The 26,496-nt window shown below is 44.3% G+C and overlaps 2 protein-coding genes across 4 annotated transcripts in view; one reads left to right on the forward strand and one right to left on the reverse strand.

The window, feature by feature from the left end:
- Window positions 1-16,453, reverse strand: part of SAMD8 (sterile alpha motif domain containing 8) — a 32,046-nt gene extending 15,593 nt beyond the window's left edge. Inside the window, exons 1-4 of one of the 2 annotated variants that reach the window (XM_078612709.1) lie at window positions 15,711-16,453; window positions 4,236-4,356; window positions 3,080-3,138; window positions 1,499-1,691 (exon numbers count right to left, since the gene is read on the reverse strand). In XM_078612709.1, the coding sequence (XP_078468835.1) occupies window positions 1,499-1,691; window positions 3,080-3,121 (235 nt within the window). In that variant the 5' untranslated portion in view covers window positions 3,122-3,138; window positions 4,236-4,356; window positions 15,711-16,453. The remainder of the gene's footprint in view (window positions 1-1,498; window positions 1,692-3,079; window positions 3,139-4,235; window positions 4,357-15,710) is intronic. The other variant, XM_078612708.1, reaches the window with a different exon arrangement.
- A 1,334-nt stretch (window positions 16,454-17,787) lies between these two features.
- Window positions 17,788-26,496, forward strand: part of DHX37 (DEAH-box helicase 37) — a 35,801-nt gene continuing 27,092 nt past the window's right edge. Inside the window, exons 1-6 of one of the 2 annotated variants that reach the window (XM_078612712.1) lie at window positions 17,788-18,431; window positions 20,194-20,318; window positions 21,235-21,410; window positions 22,683-22,792; window positions 24,278-24,725; window positions 24,920-25,068. In XM_078612712.1, the coding sequence (XP_078468838.1) occupies window positions 20,213-20,318; window positions 21,235-21,410; window positions 22,683-22,792; window positions 24,278-24,725; window positions 24,920-25,068 (989 nt within the window). In that variant the 5' untranslated portion in view covers window positions 17,788-18,431; window positions 20,194-20,212. The remainder of the gene's footprint in view (window positions 18,432-20,193; window positions 20,319-21,234; window positions 21,411-22,682; window positions 22,793-24,277; window positions 24,726-24,919; window positions 25,069-26,496) is intronic. The other variant, XM_078612710.1, reaches the window with a different exon arrangement.

Below are 26,496 nucleotides of genomic sequence, written 5' to 3' on the forward strand. Positions count from 1 at the left end.
TGTTTGTGCCTGAGCACCTCTAGCAAATGCATATACAGCGGGCCAGCGTGAATGGGCCAAGCTAGGCATTCTGTCGTACAATTTGTCTTGTTTAATTAACCGACAGAACCGAGAGTGGCAGCAGCAGAAGCAGCAGCTCCCTGCTCTTAAAGCTAGGCGGCACTCGTGACCGCCCGCGTATGTTTTGCTAGAGGGCAATGTCGTTGACGAAGCCGGCGATGTTTTCTTCTTGGTTCTTTCGGTAAAGTCACGTAGAATGGAAATAATAAAATAATAAAAATAAAACATAATAAAATTATTCTCACGACGTTTCGGCCACAACGCAAGCAGCCGTCCTCAGGTGAAGACCAGATCTGTCGGGGAGACAGCGTCCGAAAGAACCAAGAAGATGAATCCCTGCAGTCACGAAAGCTTTAAATCGAAATTTGGTGATGTTTGTTTTGATTTGTGATCCTATCGCCAGGTTTGTTAACAACGCTCCCACAAAACAAACGTGAGCCATCCTGGTAACAGCACGCACAAAGTCAAATACCCGTGAGGTTTTCCTGACTGAACAGAAGTAGAATACGTCACCGGGCTACAAATATAAAAAAAAATACAAATAATAGCAAAACAACAACAACACCCATGAGACCGTGTGTTCCCTTCCAAATAATTTTTTTCTGGATTTAGCTGCGTGTTGAGCATTTTTACTCTGAAGCGTCTTCGGGATTTTAATTCAACTCCCGAAGACGCCCAGAAAACTACACCGGGAAGGGAACACACGCCCGGATGTTTCTTAATGTTTATACTGAAATTGAATTAAACTGATGAAGATGTCGACAGCAGTGCAGCCCCCACCTGGAAATCCACATTTTGGATTAAAAGCAGCTGTGAAAATGTATTCGTCAAATGTGTTGCCTTGTCCTTGCATATCATTTATTATAAAAAAAAAAATAGAAACTCCAACACACATTGCTAGTTGTAGTGTTGAGGTTTCATCAGTGACAACCTTGACAAATATATGTCCGCCACGCAAGCAAAACTTTTTCGCAATGTCACAATAGCCCTTCAAAAATAATAAAAATTCCAAATTCACAGCCCGTTGTCAATCAACTGTTGGATGAAGTCCAAGTGAAGTTTTCGCAAGGCCTTCTTGGGGGTTGTTTGATCGCACTTCACTCCTCATCCCGAGGTAAAATGTGAATGTAGAAACGTGGATTAAACGGCTGACGACATTAAGAACCACGTTCTCATTGTCGACCCCACGGTTCGTCTTCCACGGCGGTCACAGGCTCTTCTCGCAACGGATTTCCAACCAGGCCAGGGTCCACGTTCAGCCGACATCCCTCTACGACTGGGGCCGATGTGACCACAACCCACTCCGCGGACGTGCCCAGCGTGGATTTCGGCCCCCGACCCGACTCAACGGCGGTCTCAGGGCTCTCCCTCCACGCCGCTGCCAACGAACGAGCCAACGGTGACAAGTAAATGTGCGGCAACGCCGCGTGGCACGTACCACGCGTGGCGGCACGCAGCGACGCGACGGCTCGCATCAGCCTCTTGGCGTCGCCCAACACCTTCATGCAGATGGGGGGCGACAGCAGCTCGGCCTGCGTGAGGCTCAGCAACCCCGGCCCGTCGAGGCGATGGACGTCGCTCAGCAGCTGCGAGAGCTCGCCCATGCCCTCTTTGTGCAGCCACGTGCCCACCTGGTGGAGACGCGCGAAGGAGCAGATGGCGGTGGCGGTCACAGGCGGCGCCGCCACGAGTCCGTGCGACGCACGCGTCACGGCGATGGCGTGCGACGCCCAACCTCGCACACGCGGCACGGCGATTATGCGCAGCGACTCGCTGCACGAATAACGAGCGCGCGATGAAGATCGGACTCATTGTTATTATGACCACTATTATAGTATTATTAATAGTATTGCTATTCATATTCTTGGATCTTTCGGTAAAGTCATGTAGAAGGGAAATAATAAAATAATAAAAATAAAACGTGATAAAATTCTCATGTTTCGGTCACAACACAAGCAGCCGTCCTCAGGTGAAGAACAGAGCTGTCGGAAAGACAGCGTCCTAATGAACACTTCTAAGCTTGGCAACGTATTTTAAGCTGAATGGGAAGAGCAGAGCACCTTGACAAAGGAGTATTTTTACATTTAAAGCTTTCGTGACTGCAGGGATTCATCTTCTTGGTTCTTTCGGTAAAGTCACGTAGAAGGAAAAATATATATATATAATAATTTTATTATGTTTTATTTTTATTATAATAAATTTGTTATGTTTTATTTTTATTATTTTCCTTCTAATAATAAAATAATAAAAATAAAACATACCAATTATGTTAATTTATTTTATTATTTTCCTTCTAATAATGAAATAATACAAATAAAACATAAACATTTTATTGTTCAATTTTTATTATTTTATTATTTTCCTTCTACGTGACTTTATGCAGTTTATACTGTAGTTTTTTACGTGGTTGTTTAGTAACTACAGCTACATACTATTAACATTCCTTTCCTTTGTTAATGCTCCCCCCCTTCCCCCCCCCCCCTTTGATGCTGCTAATCCTGCATAATGCACGGGCATAGTATTGATTTGGAACCCCCCCCGCCCACCTCCTACGCATTTTCCATATGCTGAATTCCTCTTGATATGCAAATTATTTTGTTTAGGCGCTCTTCTTCCCACCTCCCCCCCCTCTAACCCAGCTTAAATATACGCTCCAAGCTTGGGGTGTTTCATTCTTCGCCTGAGGATGGCTGCTTGCGTTGTGGCCGAAACGTCGTGAGAATTGTTTTATTATGTTTTATTTTTATTATTTTATTACTTCCCTTCTACGTGACTTTACCGAAAGAACCAAGAAGATGAATCCCTGCAGTCACGAAAGCTTTAAATCGAAAAATAAAACCAAGAAGATGAAAGGAGTATTGTTATTTGGCGGGCAGTCGTAGTCGTAGCACCTGCGTTTAGCACAGGTGGCTACGTACGGTGTGAAAGAAGCTCAACATGCATGCGTACGTAGCCAAGGTCCCGCTTGATGATTTTCATTATAGTTGCGGTCATCCTCGACTAAAATAAAAACACCCACCTCCTTTGTGCCCCAGCTGCTCACGTCCTGTTGACCCTCCATCCTGCTTCACCGCACTGCTGCGAGGGAGTGAAAACAGAGAACACAGTTAATGTTTACCCAGTGAAACCACACGTGTGATGCCCAGTGCCTGAACAACTTGTGGTGCAAACGTGTCCAGGCACATACAAACGTGTACACACGCACACACATACAAACGTGTACACGCGCACACACATGCAAACGTGTACACACGCACACACATACAAACGGGTACACACACACACACATGCAAACGTGTACACACGCACACACATACAAACGTGTACACACGCACACACATACAAACGTGTACACCCGCAAACACATACAGCGCTTTTGGCATCCCACTGCTGAACGAGGGTCTGCCCCCGCCGTGCGGATTGTGGAGGTTACTGACCATACTTCACCACGCAAGTCAGTGTGGGCTTGATCAAGGTGGGGGAGCAGAGATGTGTGTTGAATAAAAGCTCAGGACACGAATGACTCTTTGTTGCACTCTCCTAAGCTGCCCAAAACATTGTCCCACAGCCCATAGCAGCTATTATGCATGGCGCTTGCCCATCCAAGCACTATCCAGGCTCGATCTTCTCATCTGAGACCTGATGAGATCGAGTGCATTCTGGGTGATTCTACCATTGGCAGGAATGCAAAACGATACGAATTACAGTTAAACCTTGGACTGCGAGCATAATTCGTTCTGGAAACGTGTTTGTAATCCAAAGCACTCGTATATCAAAGCACTCGTATATCAAAGCACTCGTATATCAAAGCACTCGTATATCAAAGCACTCGTATATCAAAGCACTCGTTTATCAAAGCACTTGTATATGAGTTGTGATCACGTGACGCTCGGCAGGCAAAGCGTATACACGTACTCCTTGTATTGCAAGACCTCGCTCGTTTATCAAATTAATATTTATTTATTTATTTTGCTCGTCTTGCAAAACACTCGCAGACCAAGTTACTCGCAATCCAAGGTTTTACTGTATATTCAACGAGCGAAGCGTGAGACACCGTAACGCATTGATTTCTATGCATCAGGACCCATAAAGTAGTTGCGGTACAGTGTTAGGCGAAAATAAAAACCGCACAAGTTTAACTGGTATTGGCCAAACATCCCAACACTAAAAATTACCTGCAAATTACCGTACTCGCCTCGGATGACACGTAGCAAGACACGGCAACATTGCCTGCGGCTGAAAACTCGGCAGGCAGGGCTCTCCTGAAAAGGTTTCTTGTGACTCAGCGAGACTCCCCTGGGTAAACGAGCGTGATAGTAATACGAATTATGAGATACAGGTTATTTATGCGTAAAAACCACAATGCACAACCACAGAGGAAGCTCTCGGTTTAACACTCCACTGACTTAGAATTCATAGGCTCTTTGTACAACCGACATGGAAATAACTTTGCGATAACGTCCCAAGAAATGTGTACGCAACAAATACGCAACACAGCACCATAAGAGTACACTGGCCTTCTAAAGCTAGGGTTTGATGGCACCTACAATGTATATTGCTGTAATGATATCTACTATGCACCTACAATGTGTATTGCTATTAAGATATCTACCACGCCACTGACCAACACAATGCTTGTAGGAAAAAAAACATGAATACAGTCCTGGTTTACACAGCTTCTTGCAAATTCACTGCTGGATGAAGGTCTCCCCCCTTAGCCATGTCAGCCATGTGGGTTGTTTGGCCCATACTTGAAAGTCCAGGACTGGCTCGGATATCACCCGGGAATTGAATTTGGTTCGCCGAGTTCACAGTGCGCCGTGATAATCACGCTGCTACCCTCCCTTATACGACTGTGAACTATATATATAAAATTGCGAAACTTATGACAAGTTCAACGAGAATCTGAACCTGGCACAGCATTGCCAAATAAGAATGCAACGCAGAGATGAAGTAACATAACCTGTACGAATTCTTCACCGCTAGAGATTTAATTTATGGCCATTAGCCAGCGCATATCTGACACTGTATAAACACTGTGTACGAGGTCCCACGCCACTTGTTTTGGGCACATGGGCAAATTAGACTTGATAAACACGAAACGTTTATATCCTGTCACCAGAGGTGTGGACTCGAGTCATGTGACTTGGACTCGAGTCAGACTCGAGTCATGAATTTGATGACTTGCGACTCGACTTGGACTTGCATAACAATGACTTTGTCCCACCTATGAGATGTGGACTCGAGTCATGTGACTTGGACTCGAGTCAGACTCGAGTCATGAATTTGATGACTTGCGACTCGACTTGGACTTGCATAACAATGACTTTGTCCCACCTATGAGATGTGGACTCGAGTCATGTGACTTGGACTCGAGTCGGACTCGAGTCAGACTCGAGTCATGAATTTGATGACTTGCGACTCGACTTGGACTTGCATAACAATGACTTTGTCCCACCTCTGCCTGTCACTAGGAGCCGGTAATCCGGCACGGTGAGGGCAGCGAGGGTTGACGGAGCGCACGTACGATGTGAAAAGGTGTCATAACCCTGACCCTGCCAGAAAGGCAGTACAGCAAGTGGCCTATGTGCCATCCGTTTCCATCCGTACGGGAATAGAGCGTTGCTCCCTTTTCACGCGTGGGTTTCCTCCGGGTCCCCCGGTTTCCTGCACTTGTACAAACACTCGTCACTCATTCATTGTCTGAAAACTTTGAAAAATAAAAAGCCAATGCAGGACCCTCCTGGAAAAAAGACAATCTTACGACTCAGTGTGGCTTTCTTGGTTAAATAAGGGAACCTAAATAAATAAATAACTGGCCTACACTTTCGCACTGGCAAGCATTGTCTTAAGCAAGTAAATTGCAGGGCTGCACCTTTACCGACTTAGTGAATACAAATGTATACATATTTACATGGATTACGTATGTATTAACACGTAGGCTTTCGCGACCAATATTATTCATAATCAACGTTTTTGGGTTTAGATCGCGTTATTTATAAATGTGTCATAACCCTCCACCACCCGACACGGCCAATCAGCAAAAAAGTGTCACTTGATAAAAGACAAAGAGTTCACTGCTTTAGCCCACCGGTGTGTTGAAGCGTGAAACCACAACATTTACAAGTTTTGGCGAATTGCCCGATGATGCTTGGATGCAATAACCAGCGAAACGTGGTACTCAAATTTTTTTGTAAATGTTGTGGTTTCACGCTTCAACACACCGGTGGGCTAAAGTAGTGAACTATTTGTCTTTTGTCAACGAGACACTTTTTTGCTGATTGGCCGTGTCAGGTGGTGGAGGGTTACGACACATTTATAAATAACGCGATCTAAACCCAAAAACGTTGATTATGAATTACGCACGTATGTTTAACTTTTTTCGCACCGTACGTAGCCAACCGTGCTAATCGGAGGTGCGGGTAAGGCCGACACTATAAACACAAAAAGCAAGTTTGTGTTTAGGTAAAATGTTACAAGACTAGTTTTCATCCCGTTGTTTTTTGTGTTGTTGTCGTCGAAACTTGTGCATGGTCAGATGGTGAGGTGGCCGGGCTATAGTTAGTGGGTGGCCGGACCTCGCCCATGGGCGATTATTTATGTACTCAGTCACATCCTTATGAATCATGTCCAATGCTCTTTTCTTGCTCAACAAACACACCCTGTGTGTCCCAACCGGCTCGTGCGCCCTCGTAAAGCGACAACACTGCATACTCCTTAGGACAGGCATGTCCAAAGTCCGGCCCGCGGGCCAATCACGACCAGCGGTCAGATTTCATACGGCAGCTTCGGTCTTATAATGTGTTAGTTATGGCTCGCCAGCTCTGTCAGAATAAATACATCATAAAACTCGTGGAAATTTAAGGTATTCTATACAGTTTGTTCAATGTTATCTGACTGAATGAAAGGCAGAATTGCGTTTTTAGAGTTGTTCCCGTCTGCCTGAGTGGCTTATATTTGGTTACATTGTCATTTGAAAAATAAAGGTAATTGTGACAATGAAATTTTTTTATAACGGTGTGTGTATTTCCACGTAACTTTTGTGGTTAAAACAATGTCAGAAGGATCTATTGGCCCCCGGGCATCTTCACTTTATCAAATGTGGCCCTCTTTGCAAAAAGTTTGGACACCCCTGCCTTAGGATATGGAACTATTGGATCCTCTAAGTTATAAAAATAATATCACAAACACAAAGGCACAGCCCTGCAATCACTTCCTCAAGCCACTGCTGGCAGAAGGGACTTAACTCGACGGATATCTTGAATATCCTTCTCGAGGGTAATTTGGCCTACTCTTCCACGCTTGGTAGAGGTGGAATAACCCACACTGTGCCCCCATCACATGGGACCTGTCGATCGGGGGATTTTAATAAACTTGCCCAAGAATCTTGATTTGAAGCTTTCGTGACTGCAGGAATCCATACTCTTTGGTTCTTTCGGTAAAGTCACGTGGGTAGAAAAATAAAATAGATCACGACGTTTCGGGCGCAACACAAGCGTCCGTCATCAGGTGGGAAAGCATGGTCTGCTTGCTGAGGCAGACTTTTTTTAAAGGTTTGAAATGGGTGTATCCCAAGGGTCATAAAGAAGTGGCCGGGGCTAGTGATGTTAATGTGAGAGATTAGCATGTAACTGTAAGATAGGAGAGCGGCCTCCTCGACGAAAAAGTGCAACCCAACGGGTGCAATCGCAAGGGCATGTGAGTATGAGAGTGCAATCCAAAGGACATGTAAGCATGAGAGCAATCCAAAGGCATGAGAGTGCAATGCAAGAATGCAAAAAATCTGTGAAAAACAACAAGTACTGTACCAAAGTATATTAAATCAACAGCCAGAAATGGGGGAGTGATTTAAAAGCATGTCGTTCTTAACAAAGGGACATTGTCAGAGCGCAGCAAACAACAGCCCAGTCAGCCTGAGCTGGTGGCCCATGCCAGACCACCAAGTTTTACCCAGAAAGCTTGGAACCTGGTAAACAGATTCTAGATTTGAAGCTTTCGTGACTGCAAGGAATCATATTCTTAGGTTTTTTCGGTAAAGTCACGTAGGTAAAACATCAAAATTAATGAAAATAAAATGAAAAACAAAAATCACGACGTTTCGGAGGCAACACAAGTCTCCATCATCAGGTGGGACCGTCACAGCCGAATTAGCTGCATCAAGTGATCACTTGATGTGATTTTTGTTTTTATTTTATTTTATTTTCATTAATTTTGATGTTTTACCTACGTGACTTTACCGAAAAAACCTAAGAATATGGTAAACAGATCCCGTGGAGAGCCCGGGACACAGGACAAATGACACCAACATGGTGATACTGTACTGGCAAAAGGGTGCCACCCACAAACACACGTGATAAGCGACCAGAGGTGTGGACTCGAGTCATGTGACTTGGACTCGAGTCAGACTCGAGTCATGAATTTGATGACTTGCGACTCGACTTGGACTTGCATAACAATGACTTTGTCCCACCTCTGAGATGTGGACTCGAGTCATGTGACTTGGACTCGAGTCAGACTCAAGTCATGAATTTGATGACTTGCGACTCGACTTGGACTTGCATAACAATGACTTTGTCCCACCTATGAGATGTGGACTCGAGTCATGTGACTTGGACTCGAGTCAGACTCGAGTCATGAATTTGATGACTTGCGACTCGACTTGGACTTGCATAACAATGACTTTGTCCCACCTCTGAGATGTGGACTCGAGTCATGTGACTTGGACTCGAGTCAGACTCGAGTCATGAATTTGATGACTTGCGACTCGACTTGGACTTGCATAACAATGACTTTGTCCCACCTCTGTAAGCGACTGGTGACCTCAGGCTGACACCAAATAAGTAATATTAAAACAATTAAACACGCTTTAATGAAATGTACCGTACTAGTAATGGCAGAACTCCACGACTCCAGGAAGTGGCCCCGAAGCTTGCCATAACGTAAGAGACCGTGGTCATTTACAGCCAACGTGAGTTTACTGCGGACAATTAGACCCAAGCCGAAACACAACATGTAAAAAAGATTGTTGAAAAATATGATTTTTTATTTTTATGATAGAATATAGTATTGTCATCAGTATGACATAAGTATATCACGTTTGCAGTCGATACCACATTGGGAAGTGGGTAAAAATTGAGTGACAAGATTTGAGGATACAACAACAACAGACAGTGTGAGTTAATAGAAAGCGTGTAACAAGGGCCGTCAACAAAAAGCACAATATTTTGCAGGTCGGTTTTCTCTCCATCGAATATTCAACGAGTTATTGGTGGTGAATGAAGTTGGCCGGTGGGATGTATTTAAGTTGAACTTCTTTCGCAGCGAACGTAGCCAACCGTGCGGAGGAAGGACAACAAATTAAACACACAAAGCAGCGATGACCCCCATCCCACATCCCGTGGAATTTCGAGAAACGCACATCTTGTGCGACAAAGTGCGGTGGGATGTGAGGTCATACCCACGGACGGTGGGCATGAGAATCAACTCTAAGCCTTGCAGACACACTGGATATAGAGGCAGATGACACACGTGATGGTTCGAGACAACCAGTCTTGATTAACTCTCAGCGTGTCCCACTCCTCGGTGTGGTTGAGTGAGACCCACAGTATCTCCATAAGCAGCCCACTAAAGTGTAGTGCTGTGCTGTAATCCAACTAAGTAATCGATCACCCTACCGGTTATCGATTGGATTTCTCGACGAATCGGACAACATCAAAATACACGGTGGGGAAAAAAAGCCTCACCTCTTGTCCCACGAGTGTCGCTGGACGGGAGGTGATGGACGGAGCTTGGAGAGGCAATCGGCATCATCAGAAGACTTGTCGGTGACGACAAAAGTGGTCGATTACAATTTCAATCGACTTACTTGGTTAATTGCCACAGCTCTAGTAAAGTTCAAGTTCATTTATTAGGTATAGCCCTGTGAGCCATTCGGCTCGTGAATCGGGTGCAACCGCAACAAACAAAAAAATGAACAAAAAACATCTTAAAGTGAATATGTGACCAAGTGCAAACAGAAAATCCAAGAAAAGACAGCAAAATATTGCAGAAAAAAAATCACCGTACACCAACGCTGTGTGCAAAAATCCCAAAGTAACCAAATTGACACTGTTCGGGGGGTGATATATTGCGAGGGAGGAAGGTTTCTGCACGAGTTAGCATCGTGTGAGACGCGTCCAACTGGACACAGATTCATAAGGGCAGAGAGCGCTGTCATTTAGCACGCTCGTGGCTGCTACCAGCTGTCGCTGTCCACCACAGTTTGTGTTCAGTATTCCCTGAAGAGAATACGGACAAGAATAGTTTACTCTGAATACAGTTGAATTACAGTGAAGCAATATTAGTTTGATAATGTTCCGATTTAAAGCTTTCGTGACTGCAGGGATTCATCTTTTTGGTTCTTTTGGTAAAGTCACGTAGAAGGGAAATATTTTATTATGTTTAATTTTTATTATTTTATTATTTCCCTTCTACGTGACTTTACCGAAAGAACCAAGAATATAGTTTGATGTTTTCATTTAACTTGATTCTACCGTGTGGGTTAATGCAGATAAATCACTATCCTTCCACATTACATTGTTAAAATTACTTGTAAAATATTAAGCATTAGTTATATTCATCCTCAGAATATTTATTTGGACTGCAGGAGGAATCCGATGAGCTACAGATGTCCAGTAGTGGCACGGGGTCAGAACGAATAAAACAACAACACGACAGGAAGTGCAAAGTATAGGAAAGGTAAACAAAAAAATTAAGAAATATATACAAATAAAACTAAACTATGTTTGATCTTCATTTGAAGCTTTCGTGACTGCAGGAATCCAAACTCTTTGGTTCTTTCGGTAAAGTCACATAGGTAGAAAAATTTAATAAAACAAAAATAAGATGTTATTTGTACCATTATAATTTATATATTTTTTGTTTTATTTTATCTTTGGTTCTTTTGGTAAAGTCACGTAGGTAGAAAAATAAAATAAAACTAAAATAAGATGTTATTTGTACCATTATAATTTATATTATATTAGTTTTATTTTATCTTTGGTTCTTTCGGTAAAGTCACGTAGGTAGAAAAATAAAATCAAGCTTCCGTCATCAGGTGGGACGGACGCATGTGTTGTGCCCAAAACGTCGTGATTTATTACACACTTTCTATTAACTCACTCTGTTGTTGTTGTTGTTACACACTTTTTATTAACTCACTCTGTTGTTGTTGTCATTACATGCTTTCTATTAACTCACTCTGTTGTTGTTGTTACACACTTTCTAATAACTCACTCTGTTGTTGTTGTTACACACTTTCTATTAACTCACTCTGTTGTTGTTACACACTTTCTATTAACTCACTCTGTCTGTTGTTGTTGTCATTACACGCTTTCTATTAACTCACTCTGTTGTTATTGTTGTTACACACTTTCTATTAACTCACTCTGTCTGTTGTTGTTGTCATTACACACTTTCTATTAACTCACTCACTCTGTTGTTGTTGTTATTACACGCTTTCTATTAACTCACTCACTCTGTTGTTGTTGTTATTACACGCTTTCTATTAACTCACTCACTCTGTTGTTGTTGTTATTACACGCTTTCTATTAACTCACTCTGTCTGTTGTTGTTATTACACGCTTTCTATTAACTCACTCACTCTGTTGTTGTTGTTATTACACACTTTCTATTAACTCACTCTGTTGTTGTTGTTATTACACGCTTTCTATTAACTCACTCACTCTGTTGTTGTTGTTATTACACACTTTCTATTAACTCACTCTGTCTGTTGTTGTTGTCATTACACACTTTCTATTAACTCACTCACTCTGTTGTTGTTGTTATTACACGCTTTCTATTAACTCACTCACTCAGTTGTTGTTGTTATTACACGCTTTCTATTAACTCACTCACTCTGTTGTTGTTGTTATAACACACTTTCTATTAACTCACTCACTCTGTCTGTTGTTGTTATTACACACTTTCTATTAACTCACTCTGTCTATTGTTGCTGTTGTTATTACACGCTTTCTATTAACTCACTCTGTTGTTGTTATTACACGCTTTCTATTAACTCACTCTGTCTGTTGTTGTTGTTATTACACGCTTTCTATTAACTCAACCTGTCTGTTGTTGTTGTTGTTATTACACACTTTCTATTAACTCACTGTCTGTTGTTGTTGTCGTTGTTGTTGTATCCTCAAATCTTGTAACTCAATTTTAACCCACTTCCCAATGTGGTATCGACTGCAAACTTGGTATATACTTATGTCATACTGATGACAATACTATATTCTATCATAAAAAAAACATTTTTTTCAACATTATTTTGTATATGTTATGTTTCGGCTTGGCTCTAATTGTCCACAGTAAACTCACGTTGCTATAATTGCCCACGACCCCTTACGTTCTGGCAAGCTTCGGGGCCACTTCCTGGAGTCGTGGAGTTCTTCCATAGTACTGTACATTTCATTAAAGCGTGTTTAAAAAAAAGTATTTTTAAATATTACTTATTTTATTTTATACCTACGTGACTCTACCGAAAGAACCAAAGAGGATGTTTTATCTTAACAGTCCCACTCCCAAACGGTGTCATTGAAAAACAACCCTGTTGTTTCACTGAAAACTATCTGCCTCTGGTCTTTATCAACCGAGTAAGTGATTAGTAAACTTATCAGACTGCAGGCAGAGAGAGCCGAGGGGGTGTGTGAACTGTGCTCCCATCAATCAAAGTCGACCCTCCACGTGTCTCTTGCTCGTGCCACTTATTGCCTCGATGTTGATCAATGGGCAATGTTCGCACTGGTGCCTTTCCAGCTGAAATGCCATTTACATTCCTGTCAACCCCTTAACACATTGTCCTCCTGCGGAGGGAGCTGGTAGCAACGTTGGGTTGCTCGGTCAATGGCCAGGGTCAACGGCGGCGTGGTGTATTCCGCAAATATGGCCGACTGTGAGGGCGGGCACAAGTCGGCGTGAGTAGGTTAAACGTTGAGTTTTATAAGGGCACCACGGGGTGACCAGCCCCTCCCCACCCAGCCCCACCCCTCCCACCCAGCCCCTCCCCACCCAGCCCCTCCCCACCCAGCCCCTCCCTGCACGACGGACGGACGGACACACTAATCCCCTGTGGGCTGGTGTAACCAGGAGGTTCCTACCAGTATCAGTGCCCTGCCTTATTACAGAGCAATTCAGAACTTATTGGTCACCCCGTGCCCCTTATCGATCTCAACATCCTACAAAACCCCATCACAAGGGAGAAACACAAACAAATAGACAACACTTATGTTGCTAAACAAAAGCAGTTTTATCTATTAATGATGACGATTGGTGTCAATGATGCTACTTATCATGCTTCTGTCTGTGATATTGCATGCTGATGCTTGATATGTGTTGTTAATGTACAACAATAAAATTACGAAGGGTTACACAATACACTTATTTTATTTGACCCTATTATTGTTTTGGTTGTGCCCGTATTGAAACGGCTGTACGCCGTATGGACCCTGAAAAACTCAATTTCTCTGGACAAGAATACGGGGTAGAGCGTTTGGGTTGACAGCTGTGAATGTGGGACATCGCTAATATGTCTGTCTATAGTTTTCTGGTTAGATTTTATGTCGCTATTTCATTATACCTGATGATGATTGCTTGTGTTGCAATCGAAACGTCGTATTCTATTATTTAATTTAATTTATTATTTTATCTTTCGACGTGACTTAACCGAAAGAAACAAATAATAACAAGAGTCACGTCCAGAAGAAGCAGTAATGACCTGGCTGCTAATACGAATAATGAGCTAAGGCAGGAGGAGGGAGGCGTGGATTGGAGAGTTAAAGACGTGTACAGCGCTGTTGTGAGTCCGTCTGGAACAGAAAAGTGAGTTGTGGGCTTGTGGCAGGATTCCTCTGGTCGCTCGAAGCGACGATTGATGTCTGATGGGCAGAACAATCACAACACAGGGTACACACCATGTCTGATGATCAGAACAATCACAACACAGGGTACACACCATGTCTGATGGACAGAACAATCACAACACAGGGTACACACCATGTCTGATGATCAGAACAATCACAACACAGGGTACACACCATGTCTGATGATCAGAACAATCACAACACAGGGTACACACCATGTCTGATGATCAGAACAATCACAACACAGGGTACACACCATGTCTGATGATCAGAGCAATCACAACACAGGGTACACACCATGTCTGATGATCAGAACAATCACAACACAGGGTACACACCATGTCTGATGATCAAAGCAATCACAACACAGGGTACACACCATGTCTGATGGACAGAACAATCACAACACAGGGTACACACCATGTCTGATGGACAGAACAATCACAACACAGGGTACACACCATGTCTGATGATCAGAGCAATCACAACACAGGGTACACACCATGTCTGATGATCAGAACAATCACAACACAGGGTACACACCATGTCTGATGATCAGAACAATCACAACACAGGGTACACACCATGTCTGATGGACAGAACAATCACAACACAGGGTACACACCATGTCTGATGGACAGAACAATCACAACACAGGGTACACACCATGTCTGATGATCAGAGTAATCACAACACAGGGTACACACCATGTCTGATGGACAGAACAATCACAACACAGGGTACACACCATGTCTGATGATCAGAGTAATCACAACACAGGGTACACACCATGTCTGATGATCAGAACAATCACAACACAGGGTACACACCATGTCTGATGGGCAGAGCAACCACAGAGAGAGAGTGACGAACATGCAGGAGATGGAGCGGCGAAATCAGCTCGTGAGTGGGTGTGTGCAGGAGTGGGGTGGATTGTTATGACCACTACTCACTACTACATCGCTGGACAGCGGGAGAATTGTATTAATCCAGCAGTGGATTGATCATGGTTGATGATATCGATTATGCAACGCACACTTTGAAAAGTAGGCAAAGTAACACAAAGACAAAGATCCCCCGTGTAGCCTTAACAGACTGTTGGGGCAAGTGCTGTTAGGGGGCAAGTGCTGTTAGCGAGCACATAAGTTACACAGATAAAGACAAAGATCCCCCGTATAGCATTAACAGACTGTAGGGGCAAGTGCTGTTAGCGAGCACATAATTTACACAAAGACAAAGATCCCCCGTGTAGCCTTAACAGACTGTAGGGGCAAGTGCTGTTAGCGAGCACATAAGTTACACAGATAAAGACAAAGATCCCCCGTGTAGCCTTAACAGACTGTAGGGGCAAGTGCTGTTAGCGAGCACATAAGTTACACAGATAAAAACAAAGATCCCCCGTGTAGCCTTAACAAACTGTAGGGGCAAGTGCTGATAGCGAGCACATAAGTTACACAGATAAAGACAAAGATCCCCCGTATAGCATTAACAGACTGTAGGGGAAAGTGCTGTTAGCGAACACCTATGAAGGCCGGCACGGCACACGAGGGGGTGGGTGGCCAGCACCACGCCCGACCGCCTTTGTCTTCCTAGCGGCGATGTTTACTACACACCGCACCAGGTACTCATTTGAGGCTGAGTCGACCTAGGGGGAGGCCCAGGACCGGTTCAGATAATCGTCACTGGTTGTTAGCCGTGAACGGGAATCGAACTCGTGACACGTGCGTTGTGTAGCGGCACATGCTGTACCTGATCGTCACCACGTTGTCCGACGCATGCTGGTTCCCGATGAACACGAAGGCTCTTTGACAACAGCCCACCATTCACCAAGTGACGTCACGGAGCTTGTGCCAGGCTAGGTGCACTTGGAGGCTACCGCGGGAAGTATTGTGGGTTCCTCGCCGGCAGGAAACCACGTCCGGTGTTGTGTGTTCACTGACTTGAAGATGACTTGGCAAGACACCCACCCCTCCCTACAGACTCTGTACACTCCTACACACTCTGTACACTCCTATAGACTCTGTACACCCCTATAGACTGTACACCCCTATAGACTCTGTAAACCCCTATAGACTGTAAACCCCTATAGACTGTAAACCCCTATAGACTGTAAACCCCTATAGACTGTAAACCCCTATATACTGTAAACCCCTAAAGACTGTAAACCCCTATAGATTATGTACACCCCTATAGTCTGTAAACCCCTATACAGTATACTCTATACATTCCTATAGACTCTGTACACCCCTGTAGACTCTGTAAACTCCTCTATACACTCCCACAGGCTCTATACAATCCCACAGGCTCTCTACACTCCCACAGGCTCTCTACAATCCCATAGACTGGTCTGTAGGCTCCCACAAGCTCTGCACGACACCACCGCTCCTCCAAGCAGCACGCTGCTGCTGCTGTCACTTGCAACGTGGACCACCACCACCACACCAACAGCTGTTGCTGGCCCGGCCCACGTGGTCACGCGCCAAGACGATGACGTCACGGGCGCCGCGCGCGCGAGTAAACACGACGTCATCGCGATCTGTGCGGATCGATTCCTGGCTACTTGCCGCGCGATTCACCCCTACAAGGCGAATCGATTACAGAATCGAATTGTTTTAAAATCAGAATTATTTATAGTGCAGGAGGAATCCGATGATCTATAAAGTTATTTATGTTTACAGATATCCAGTAAGGGGCAAGTCAGAACGACAAAAAGCAATAAAAACACGATCGGAGTGCAAAGTATAGGAGATGTAAACAAATCACTTACAAATATATTCTTAGGTTTTTTCGGTAAAGTCACGTAGGTAAAACATCAAAATTAATGAAAATAAAATAAAACAAAAATCACCACATTCTGATGAGCTCCCCCCCCTCTCCTCCCCCCTCAACTTGCTTATAAGGGATTACTTCTTGAATCATTGCCTCACTTGATGCAGCTAATTCGGCTGTGACGGTCGCACCTGATGACGGAGACTTGTGTTGCCTCCGAAACGTCGTGATTTTTATTTTATTTTATTTTCATTAATTTTGATGTTTTACCTACGTGACTTTACCGAAAAAACCTAAGAATATGATTCCTTGCAGTCACGAAAGCTTCAAATCTAGAATTGATTCCTTGCAGTCACGAAAGCTTCAAATCTAGAATCACTTACAAATATACAAATAAAACTAAACTTTTTTTACTATACTAAGCCCCACTGAGTTATGTAGCTATACTGTTTGGTTGTTTCGGTAAAGTCACGTAGGTAAAAAATAAATTAAAATTAAAACAATTAAATTAAATCACGACGTTTCGGAAGCAACACAAGCAACCGTTGATGATGTAATTTAATTGTTTTCATTAAAAAAAAAAATTTCGTTGATGATTTAATTTAATTGTTTTCATTTTAATTTTTTTTTTACCTACGTGACTTTACCGAAAGAAACAAAGATCCTTGCAGTCAAGAAAACTTCAAATCTAGAATTATGTAGCTATCATGCAAAATCGCGTGACGTCCTTTATGGACGGCCCCTATGGACAATATTGGATAACTATGGATATTGGATAATGTGATGATGGACAATGTTGAATAATATTATGGATAATATTGAATATTATGTATATTGCATAACATTGTGGATAACTCTAGATTTGAAGCTTTCGTGACTGCAAGGAGTCATACTCTTAGTTTTTTTTCGATAAAGTCACGTAGGTAAAAATAGAAATAATGGAAATATTAATTATTTTATTTCTATTATTATTTTTATTTTATTTCTATTATTATTTTTTATTTTATTTCTATTTTTTTTATTTATATGTTTATTTTATTTTTTTATTTTTTTCTATTATTATTTTTTATTTTATTTCTATTATTATTATTATATTTTTTACCTACGTGACTTTACCGAAAGAACATAAGAGTATGATGGATAATAACATAACGGACATTTTTGGTCGCGAAAACCTTCGCCTGCTGCTGCTGCGTGAAAGCGGAAGTCGTCAGCGGTGAAGTCGGAGTTGTGCCACGTCACTTCCTCCCGGCCACTCTGGTCCCGGGTTCCGAGTTTAAATCGCCCCGCGGATATCACTGAAGCCCTCCTTACACGCAACAAGCATCACGTTCGGGATACCGCGTTCTTTAAACATCACTGTTACATCGTGTGGCGTCCGACACCGCCGATGTCGTACGCCCATCGCTATTCGACAGTCGGCGGTTTGTTTCCGGAACCTCCGCCAAACCGACTGGGCGGAACGTAAAAAACAAACCCGGACGGCACGGGAAACAATCTGCCCCGTGGAAGCGCGCACGTGGGTGGCGCGTGGTTTGTGGGAAGGAGGCTTCTTCAAAGTTTCGAGTTTATACCGCGCGGCCATGATGATGATGATGACGGTGGCGACGATTCAGTGAGAGTCACACTGCGCCCGTGTCTTCAGTACGTCCACGGATTTATCCCTCGTCGTGCTCTCCGTGCCTGTGCTTGGCGTGCCGGGTGAGTGTTCCGTACGCCGCTGGTGTGGACACCACGTGTGTCTCGAACGCCGCGGGCGCTTCAAACAACCACAATCGTTTCGAATTAAAGCTTTCGTGACTGCAGGGATTCATCTTCTTGGTTCTTTCGGTGAAGTCGTGTAGAATGGAAATAATAAAATAATAAAAATAAACCAATAAAATAATTCTCACGACGTTTCGGCCACAACGCAAGCAGCCGTCCTCAGGTGAAGACCAGGTCAGACGCTGTCTCCCCGACAGACCTGGTCTTCACCTGAGGACGGCTGCTTGCGTTGTGGCCGAAACGTCGTGAGAATTATTTTATTGTTTTATTTTTATTATTTCCATTCTACGTGACTTTACCGAAAGAACCAAGAAAATGAACCACAATCGTCTCGGATAACCCACAGCACCTGGGTCTCTGCCCCGTTGCTTGCCGGTGAGCCTTCGGTTAATACGCTAACTTTACGTGGCCTCGAAGTGCACGTAGCCTGGCACGGGCACTGGTCAAGCAGTGGCGAATGGCCATTGCTTACACACAGGGCTGTGTTCAATCACACAGGTCGGGAAGAAAGTTAGAAGGAGAGGAGGATTGTTAGTATGGATATCTATAACAGGGATGTTTATAAATTGTGGTTGTTTTTTTTTCGTTCGGATTGATGATTGGTGTCCGCTCAGTCATGGTTAAATAAATTAATAAACATCGTTTCCAAATATGAAACGAATTCCTTTAACGAAATTAACACTGGATTAAAGTAAGAGGGTCATAACGTAGCATGTATGTTGAACTTACTTTGCACCGTACGTAGTAAACCGTGCGGGGGAAGGACAACGAACTAAACACAAAAAGCAGTTCTAAACAAATTAGTTTTCAATTCGGATTTAAAGTGCATAGCTCCAGTGGCTTCCCAATATCGGAACGAAGAGCGTTCCAGACGGCCGCAGACAGTGGTATACGTGTATATAAATGTATTCTGTATGTTCGCGTGAGCTGGTGTTTGACAAGAATGCAATGTAATTCTAGATTTGAGGCTTTCGTGACTGCAAGGATTAATATTCTTAGGTTTTTTCGGTAAAGTCACGTAGGTAAAAAAATAAAATTAATTAAAGTTAAATAAAAATTAAATAAAAATCACGACGTTTCGGAGGCAACACAAGCTTCCGTCTTCAGGTGGAACAGTCACAGCACGATAGCTTATTCTTTGGTTCTTTCGGTAAAGTCGCGTATAAAGATAAAATAATAAATTAAATTAAATACTAGCATACGACGTTTCGATTGCAGCACAAGCAATCATCATCAGGTATGCATTAAATAGAAACACAAATCTAGTATACTTAGAAATGTAATGTAATACAACAGAGAGTCGGATAACATAACAGTCAACACCCTATCTGGTTGATTACGTGACTTTACCGAAAGAACCAAAGAATAATTCCTGCAGTCACGAAAGCTCCAAATTAAGTTAGCACGATAGCTGTATCATACAGTCACAGCACGACAGCTGTATGATACAGCTATCGTGCTGTGACTGTTCCACCTGAAGACGGAAGCTTGTGTTGCCTCCGAAACGTCGTGATTTTTTATTTTATTTTTATTTTACTTTTATAAATTTAAATTTTTTTACCTACGTGACTTTACCGAAAAAAACCTAAGAATAAGAATGCAATGTGCTTCGTGTGTCCTCCGGTGTGTGGCCGCGTGCGTATGTCCCCCACGTGCCTGCCCCCCACGTGCGTGCCCCCCACGTGTGTGCCCCCCACAGCAGCAGCATTGGCAGCAGCATGGGCCGGCTAAAGCGTAGACACAATTGGCGTGGCCGCCTTCAGCCGTCCTCGCAGAGTCTCACGCCCTCCAAGAACGCGGCAGCCAAGGAGATCACTCTCGAAGGTACATGACCATTCCTGTGTCCCCTGATTTAATGATTACTGTAACATCTTCTTGCAAGGTACTCGAGTTGCTTGTCTTTTTAAAATTTGTGATTTTTAAATCCTTTTATATTAAGTTCGCTTGCTTGCTTGCTTACAACCGTGCAAATATTTCGGTCGTTTTTTAACCCACTTCCCGTGATTCAATCGAGCTGACATTTTCCACACAGACTCGTTGTGCGTGACAATTAATGTTCATGAAAAAAAATGCAAAAATTTCACACATTTTAGGACAAAAATATTATATTTAATTACCAATTGCTTAATGGTGCAATGCAATCATCTGACCCATAGGTGGCAGCCATCTCAAGCCAGAGGACGAGAGGACTCTAGCCGCCACGCATATAAAGGATTTAAAGTGAAAAACTTTGTTTTTATGGGTTATACTTGTTTTTATGAGACTGCGTTTTCGATCGGTGTGTACATCACCTGCTTGCTACGAGATGTGGATGAGAAACATGGAGAGTGACGAGTAAAATGGAACAAAGCTTGCAAGATTTACTTGGATTTACACATGAGAGACATTGATACCAAATTTGTCATTTACATCTTTTTTTATAAATGACAAATTTTGCATGACTCGTTGTAGTTATAAACAAATCGTTGTGTGTTATCTCTGGTTTGTATTTTACACAGTTGCCGACGCGGTTTTGTTTTCTCCGATTGTTTTCGTCCTGAACCGAGTGTGTTTGACCCCTTCAGTTGCTATCCTCGTATTTGATCGCGAGTCTCCGCCTGCCTAAGAGGCCTGCTGCCTTACTGTGCTGCAACCTGGTTTCGAGTTGATGCGAATGGCTGCCTTGTGTGAGCGATCCCGTTACAGGCAATGCGTTATGGGCAATCCGTTACAGGCGACGTGTGTGTGCGATGTGTTACAGGCGATGTCCTGCGACAGAAGGGAGTGGACAGCAGCAATCCGCTGGTTCTCCCAGCAGCCCCGGCGGTTCCTCGCGCTGCTCCTCAGCTGCCGCGTGGCCGCCCCAAGCGCCCACTCAGCCGCAAGCAGCGGAAACTCCTTGAGAAAGTTCTCGAACAGAAGCAGAAGAAACTTCAGGTGCTTCCGTCATGCTTGGCTTTGACTCGTCAAGCCACGCGATTCTTTCTAGATTTGAAGCTTTCGTGACTGCAAGGATTCATATTCTTAGGTTTTTTCGGTAAAGTCACGTAGGTAAAACATTAAAATTAATAAAAGTAAAATAAAAATCACGACGTTTCGGAGGCAACACAAGCTTCCGTCTTCAGGTGGAACCGTCACAGCCACGACAGCTGTATCAAGTAAATGAGAGATTGCAGGAGCTACCACTCCGTTTATATAATGGTTGGAGAGGGGGGAAGGGCCAAGTTTGGCACACTTTTTATTAATATGGTAAGGTGAGGCTTAAGACTAAGAATAGACTCCATTCCACGCAAATCTGTCACGGGATTTTAATCTGCTTTCAGTTAAAACATTTTTTGGTCGTTCTCTTCCGCAGTACACGCTTGCTTTTTTGCAACGAGGATTGTAATTAGAGGACTCATGACATCACAGTAGGCACTGCACCAACATATATTTAATCCTGGGCAGCCAGAATGACGTGGCCAAGCGGTAGCGTGTTCCCGGTTCGAACCGAGCGGCAGTCCTGGTAAATACTGCTGGTGTATTAACCAAGAAATTTGTGCCATCTGTTTCACAGAAGGTAATAGAGATGCCGTGATGTCATTCGAAAAAAGAGCAGGCCGTTATGTGCCGCTATCATAGTTAAAACGTTAACAGTTACACTATGGGAACCTCATTTGCCAGTAAAAATATGATAATTGGTTTTTTACCCTTCTATCTGGCAACAAAACTGACACCTTTTTACAAGGAGTCATGTTTGCATAGACCGCAATACCTGCAGTCATAATACAAACAAAAGAACATAACTCTGATAATGTGCACATTATCAAAGTTATGTTCTTTTGTTTGTATTATGACTTGTATTATGACTGCAGGTATTGTGGTCTATGCAAACATGACTCCTTGTAAAAAGGTGTCAGTTTTGTTGCCAGATAGATGAGTAAAAAAACAATTATCACGTTAACAGTTACTCGCACTTTTCTTCATTGGGAAATCCACATCGCAACAACACTTCCCAAATGTAATGTCCGCTTGCTGGCTGGTGTCGCGTTCACCTTCTACCACGAAGGGACAGCTGCCGCAGGGGTGCCCCTGCCGCAGAGCGTCTCCAGATCTACTGCATGCAGATGTGGTGGCGACGATGAGAATACACGCACTGCTTTCCCTGCGCCAAAGATGCGATGAGTCACACAAGCGTCTGGTGTTCTTGTTGCTGTATTTGCTGTCCAGAGGTCGGAGCTGTTGGAGCGACTGGCCGAGTGCCAGGCTACGCAGGATGTAATGAGGCAGCTGCAGTCAACGTCGCAGATTGGATCACATATCCCTGCACACCAGCACAGGTGAGATTGAGCGCATCATGTCAGGCAATTTTTACGATGCAGCTTTCTCAAGGTGGCCTCGTGGTCAAGAGGTCAGAGTGCTGATCCCGCAATGCTGAGATCCTGGGTTCAAACCCATGCAGCCGCCTGAGATTAAATCTGGTTCTCAAGTGTAGCGAGTTGATCAGAAGCAGAACATTGTTTACACTGCAGGAATGCGATGAGTTATAAAGCTATTTTTCACAGGTGTGCAGTAGGGGCAGGTAAGAATGTTATAACAACAACAAACAATACAAAAACACGGTCGGAGTGCAGAGTCGAGGAAAGGTAAACAAATCACTTAAAAAGGAAACAAATTAAATGTAAATTTTATTTTACCAGGTAAAGCCCCACTAAGCTATGAGCTTCTTTTTCAGAAGTGACCCGGCGACAAATGAAAGCTCAACGAAGTGGGTTATGTGGAAATGTGTAGCTTGGTCACCAATGATTGCAAAAGAAAACATCACATAAAATTCGGTCCTGCACTTAAATAGGTAAAATGCCTATCATAATTAACATGTCGGCTTCGATTATCACGCGACGAGCATAAATGTCAGTGGCAGGGGAGGTGGGAAAGTGCTGCCGCTATTTGTGTGGAACAGCGGTCGCTTGAAAGGATCTACGATCGCCATCCTCTCAAGGACGCTTGAAGGGATCTCAGAGGTAGCCCTGTGAGATCTACTTCCGCGGGCCGTCCTTTAACACGGAGGTCCACACCGCGATCTGAGAGATCCGAGTGGATGTTTTGTCTCTGGACGTGATGCCAATAGCAAAATTGGGATCAATTTGGTGAAAAAATATAAAACTTCGATTTAAAGCTTTCGTGACTGCAGGGATTCATCTTCTTGGTTCTTTCGGTAAAGTCGCGTAGAATGGAAATAATAAAATAATAAAAATAAAACATAATAAAATAATTCTCACGACGTTTCGGCCACAACGCAAGCAGTCGTCCTCAGGTGGAGAACAGGTCTGTCGGGGAGACAGCGTCTGAATGGATTCAGATTGCGTTGTGGCCGAAACGTCGTGAGAATTATTTTATTATGTTTTATTTTTATTATTTTATTACTTTCCTTCTACGTGACTTTACCGAAAGAACCAAGAAGAAGTATAAAACTCTTTTTGAAATGCAGCTTTCGTTGGGGGGTGCCCGCCAGGGTGGCACTGGCACATGCACAGCGCCCCCCAATAACAATTTGAAGGCTCGTGCAGTTATTTGATTTTGGCTGCATGGAATATCTCGGCGAAACCTCAGCTTAGTGTAGGTTGTGCGGTGATGGTTACCACTCGCTGCTGAGTGTTTGCGAGGTCTAATATAACACCAGTGCGGGACGTGCAGCACCTCCCGTGCTGTAACGTCTGTGATGGGCTAACCACGACATTCACCGCTTCTCCTCTTCATAAGGTGGTGGTGATGAGTATCAGTCGGAGTTTACAACCCTCCATGGGACGATTTGTTCCTTCCCCCAGGCACAACGAGGCTGCTGACGGGGATTTGCCGGCGTCCAAATTAAATGCGATTAAAGGCGGGGTCGGCAAGAGGAAGCGCAAGTGCGGCGACGACGACGACAGCGACAACGAAGACGGCGAGGAGGGCAAGGTCGCCCAGACGGACACGACCTCGGAGGAGTCGGACGTCAGCTCCGCGTCGGACAATGAGAGCGACGTCGCACAGCGGCCTGGTTCTAAGGAGGAGGGCACGGCGATGGGCGAGGCGATGGGCGAGCCGCGCGCAGACGGCACGGCGGACGGGGAACCTGCAACCTCCATTGAGCCGGGGAAGAAGGCCCCCGAACTCACGAAGGCGGCAGAGGGAAAAGCCGGTGCGGAGAGTGGCGGTGCGGGAGCTGGGCTGCCGTGTGGACTCCCCAAACAAGCTGCCGTGTTTGTTCACGTGAACCGCCGGGCCAAGGTGCAGGTGAGCAGTTCAAGGTGTTACCATTAAGATGCCACGAAGCCGAAACCGATTTGGGGAAGGGCCCGTCCAGTTGCGGAAGGTGTCCGACATGCTGCAAATCACTTCTGAGTTTGCGTGTCTTCTACCAATGCCGCATCACTGTCTTGCGCGACCGTCTCTTGGGTTTACCTTGGTGATCTTGTTCCGACTTTCAGGAGGCACGGCTGGCGTTGCCGATCCTGGGAGAGGAGCAGGCCATCATGGAGGCAATAGGAGAAAGTCCGGTGACTGTGGTGTGTGGAGAAACGGGCAGTGGCAAGAGCACGCAGCTGCCTCAGTTCCTGTACGAGGCCGGATACGCGAGGTGAGTGCGTGTGCGCTGTGCGTGTGCGCTCTGCGCTGCGCGCACGGCCAACACCGGTGACGATTGTCTGAATCTGTCCTGAGCCTCCCCTAGGTCGACTCGGCCTCAGATGAGTTCCTAGTGCCGTGCCGGCCTTCATAGGTGCTCGCTAACAGCACTTGCCCCAACAGTCTGCTAAGGCTATAGGGGGGATCTTTGCGTGGAGTGTGGTTGGGAGCGGTAGTGCAGCGGTTAGTGCACTGCGATACAAACCTGGCGACCTGAGTTTGATTCCCGCTCATGGTAACTAATATTTAAACCGGTCCTGGGCCTCTCCTAGGTCAACTTGGCCTTAAACGAGTACCTGCTACGATGTGCAAATAGCATTGGGGAAACAAAGGTAGCTGGGAGTGGTGCTGGCCACCAAAACCCCTCGTGTGCTGTAGGTACTCATAGGTGCTCACTAACAGCACTTTCCCCAACAGGCTGTGCAGGTGTGTTCACGTTTTTTTATGATCTTCTTGGTTCTTTCGATAAAGTCACGTAGAAGGGAAATAATAAAATAAAAAAAATAAAACATAATAAAATAATTCTCACGACGTTTCGGCCACAAAGCAAGCAGCCGTCCTCAGGTGAAGAACAGGTCTGTTGGGAAGACAGCGTCTGAATGAAACACCCAGGCTTGGAGCGTATATTTAAGCTGGGTTGGAGGGGGAAGAGCGACTTGACAAAATAATTTGCATATCAAGAGGAATTTAGCATATTTATGGGAAATGCAGATATGTGATTAGTACTACTTGTGAAATGCGTAGGAGGTGGGCGGGGGGTTTCAAAGTCATATTATGCCCGTGCATTATGCAGGATTAGCAGCATCAAAGGGAGGGGATAGGGGTAGCATTAATAAAGGGAAGGAATGTTAATAGTATGTAGCTGCAGTAACTAAACCACCACGTAAAAAACTAAAGTATAAACTACATAGTGTCATCAGTATACTAAATATACTCTCCAATAAGCTGAGCTACTAGCAGTAAGTAACACATTACATGTCTGGGCATGCCCAGCGACTCATCGGAATCGATTGGCGCGGTGAGATGAGGAATCTCTTTGGAAGACTTTTTCACGTGGCCTTTTTATTTTGACATAACAGCCCACGTGACATTCAGACCAATTCTTATTTGTATTTAAATTCTCAGCCATGATTTCGTCAAATTCAGAAAAAAACCCAAATGCGGTGGTTTATATGCGCAGTTATTGGTAGCTGGGCTGAGTCCATCAACTCGCTGGTACTCGTTTGACGAGCGTGAGTGTGTACGTGGCAGCACGTATTCACAATCTGTACGTCGTTCGGGCGCCCTGGCCACTCTCGCAAACGAGACCTTCCATCCGAAGGAATTTTCCAGGGGAAAATATTTCCACGAATAAAATAAAAGTACGGGGCAGCTGAAGCCC

The sequence above is a fragment of the Lampetra planeri genome, chromosome 39 (genome assembly GCF_965212315.1).
Source record: "Lampetra planeri chromosome 39, kcLamPlan1.2.h2, whole genome shotgun sequence".
Classification (NCBI taxonomy): domain Eukaryota; kingdom Metazoa; phylum Chordata; class Hyperoartia; order Petromyzontiformes; family Petromyzontidae; genus Lampetra; species Lampetra planeri.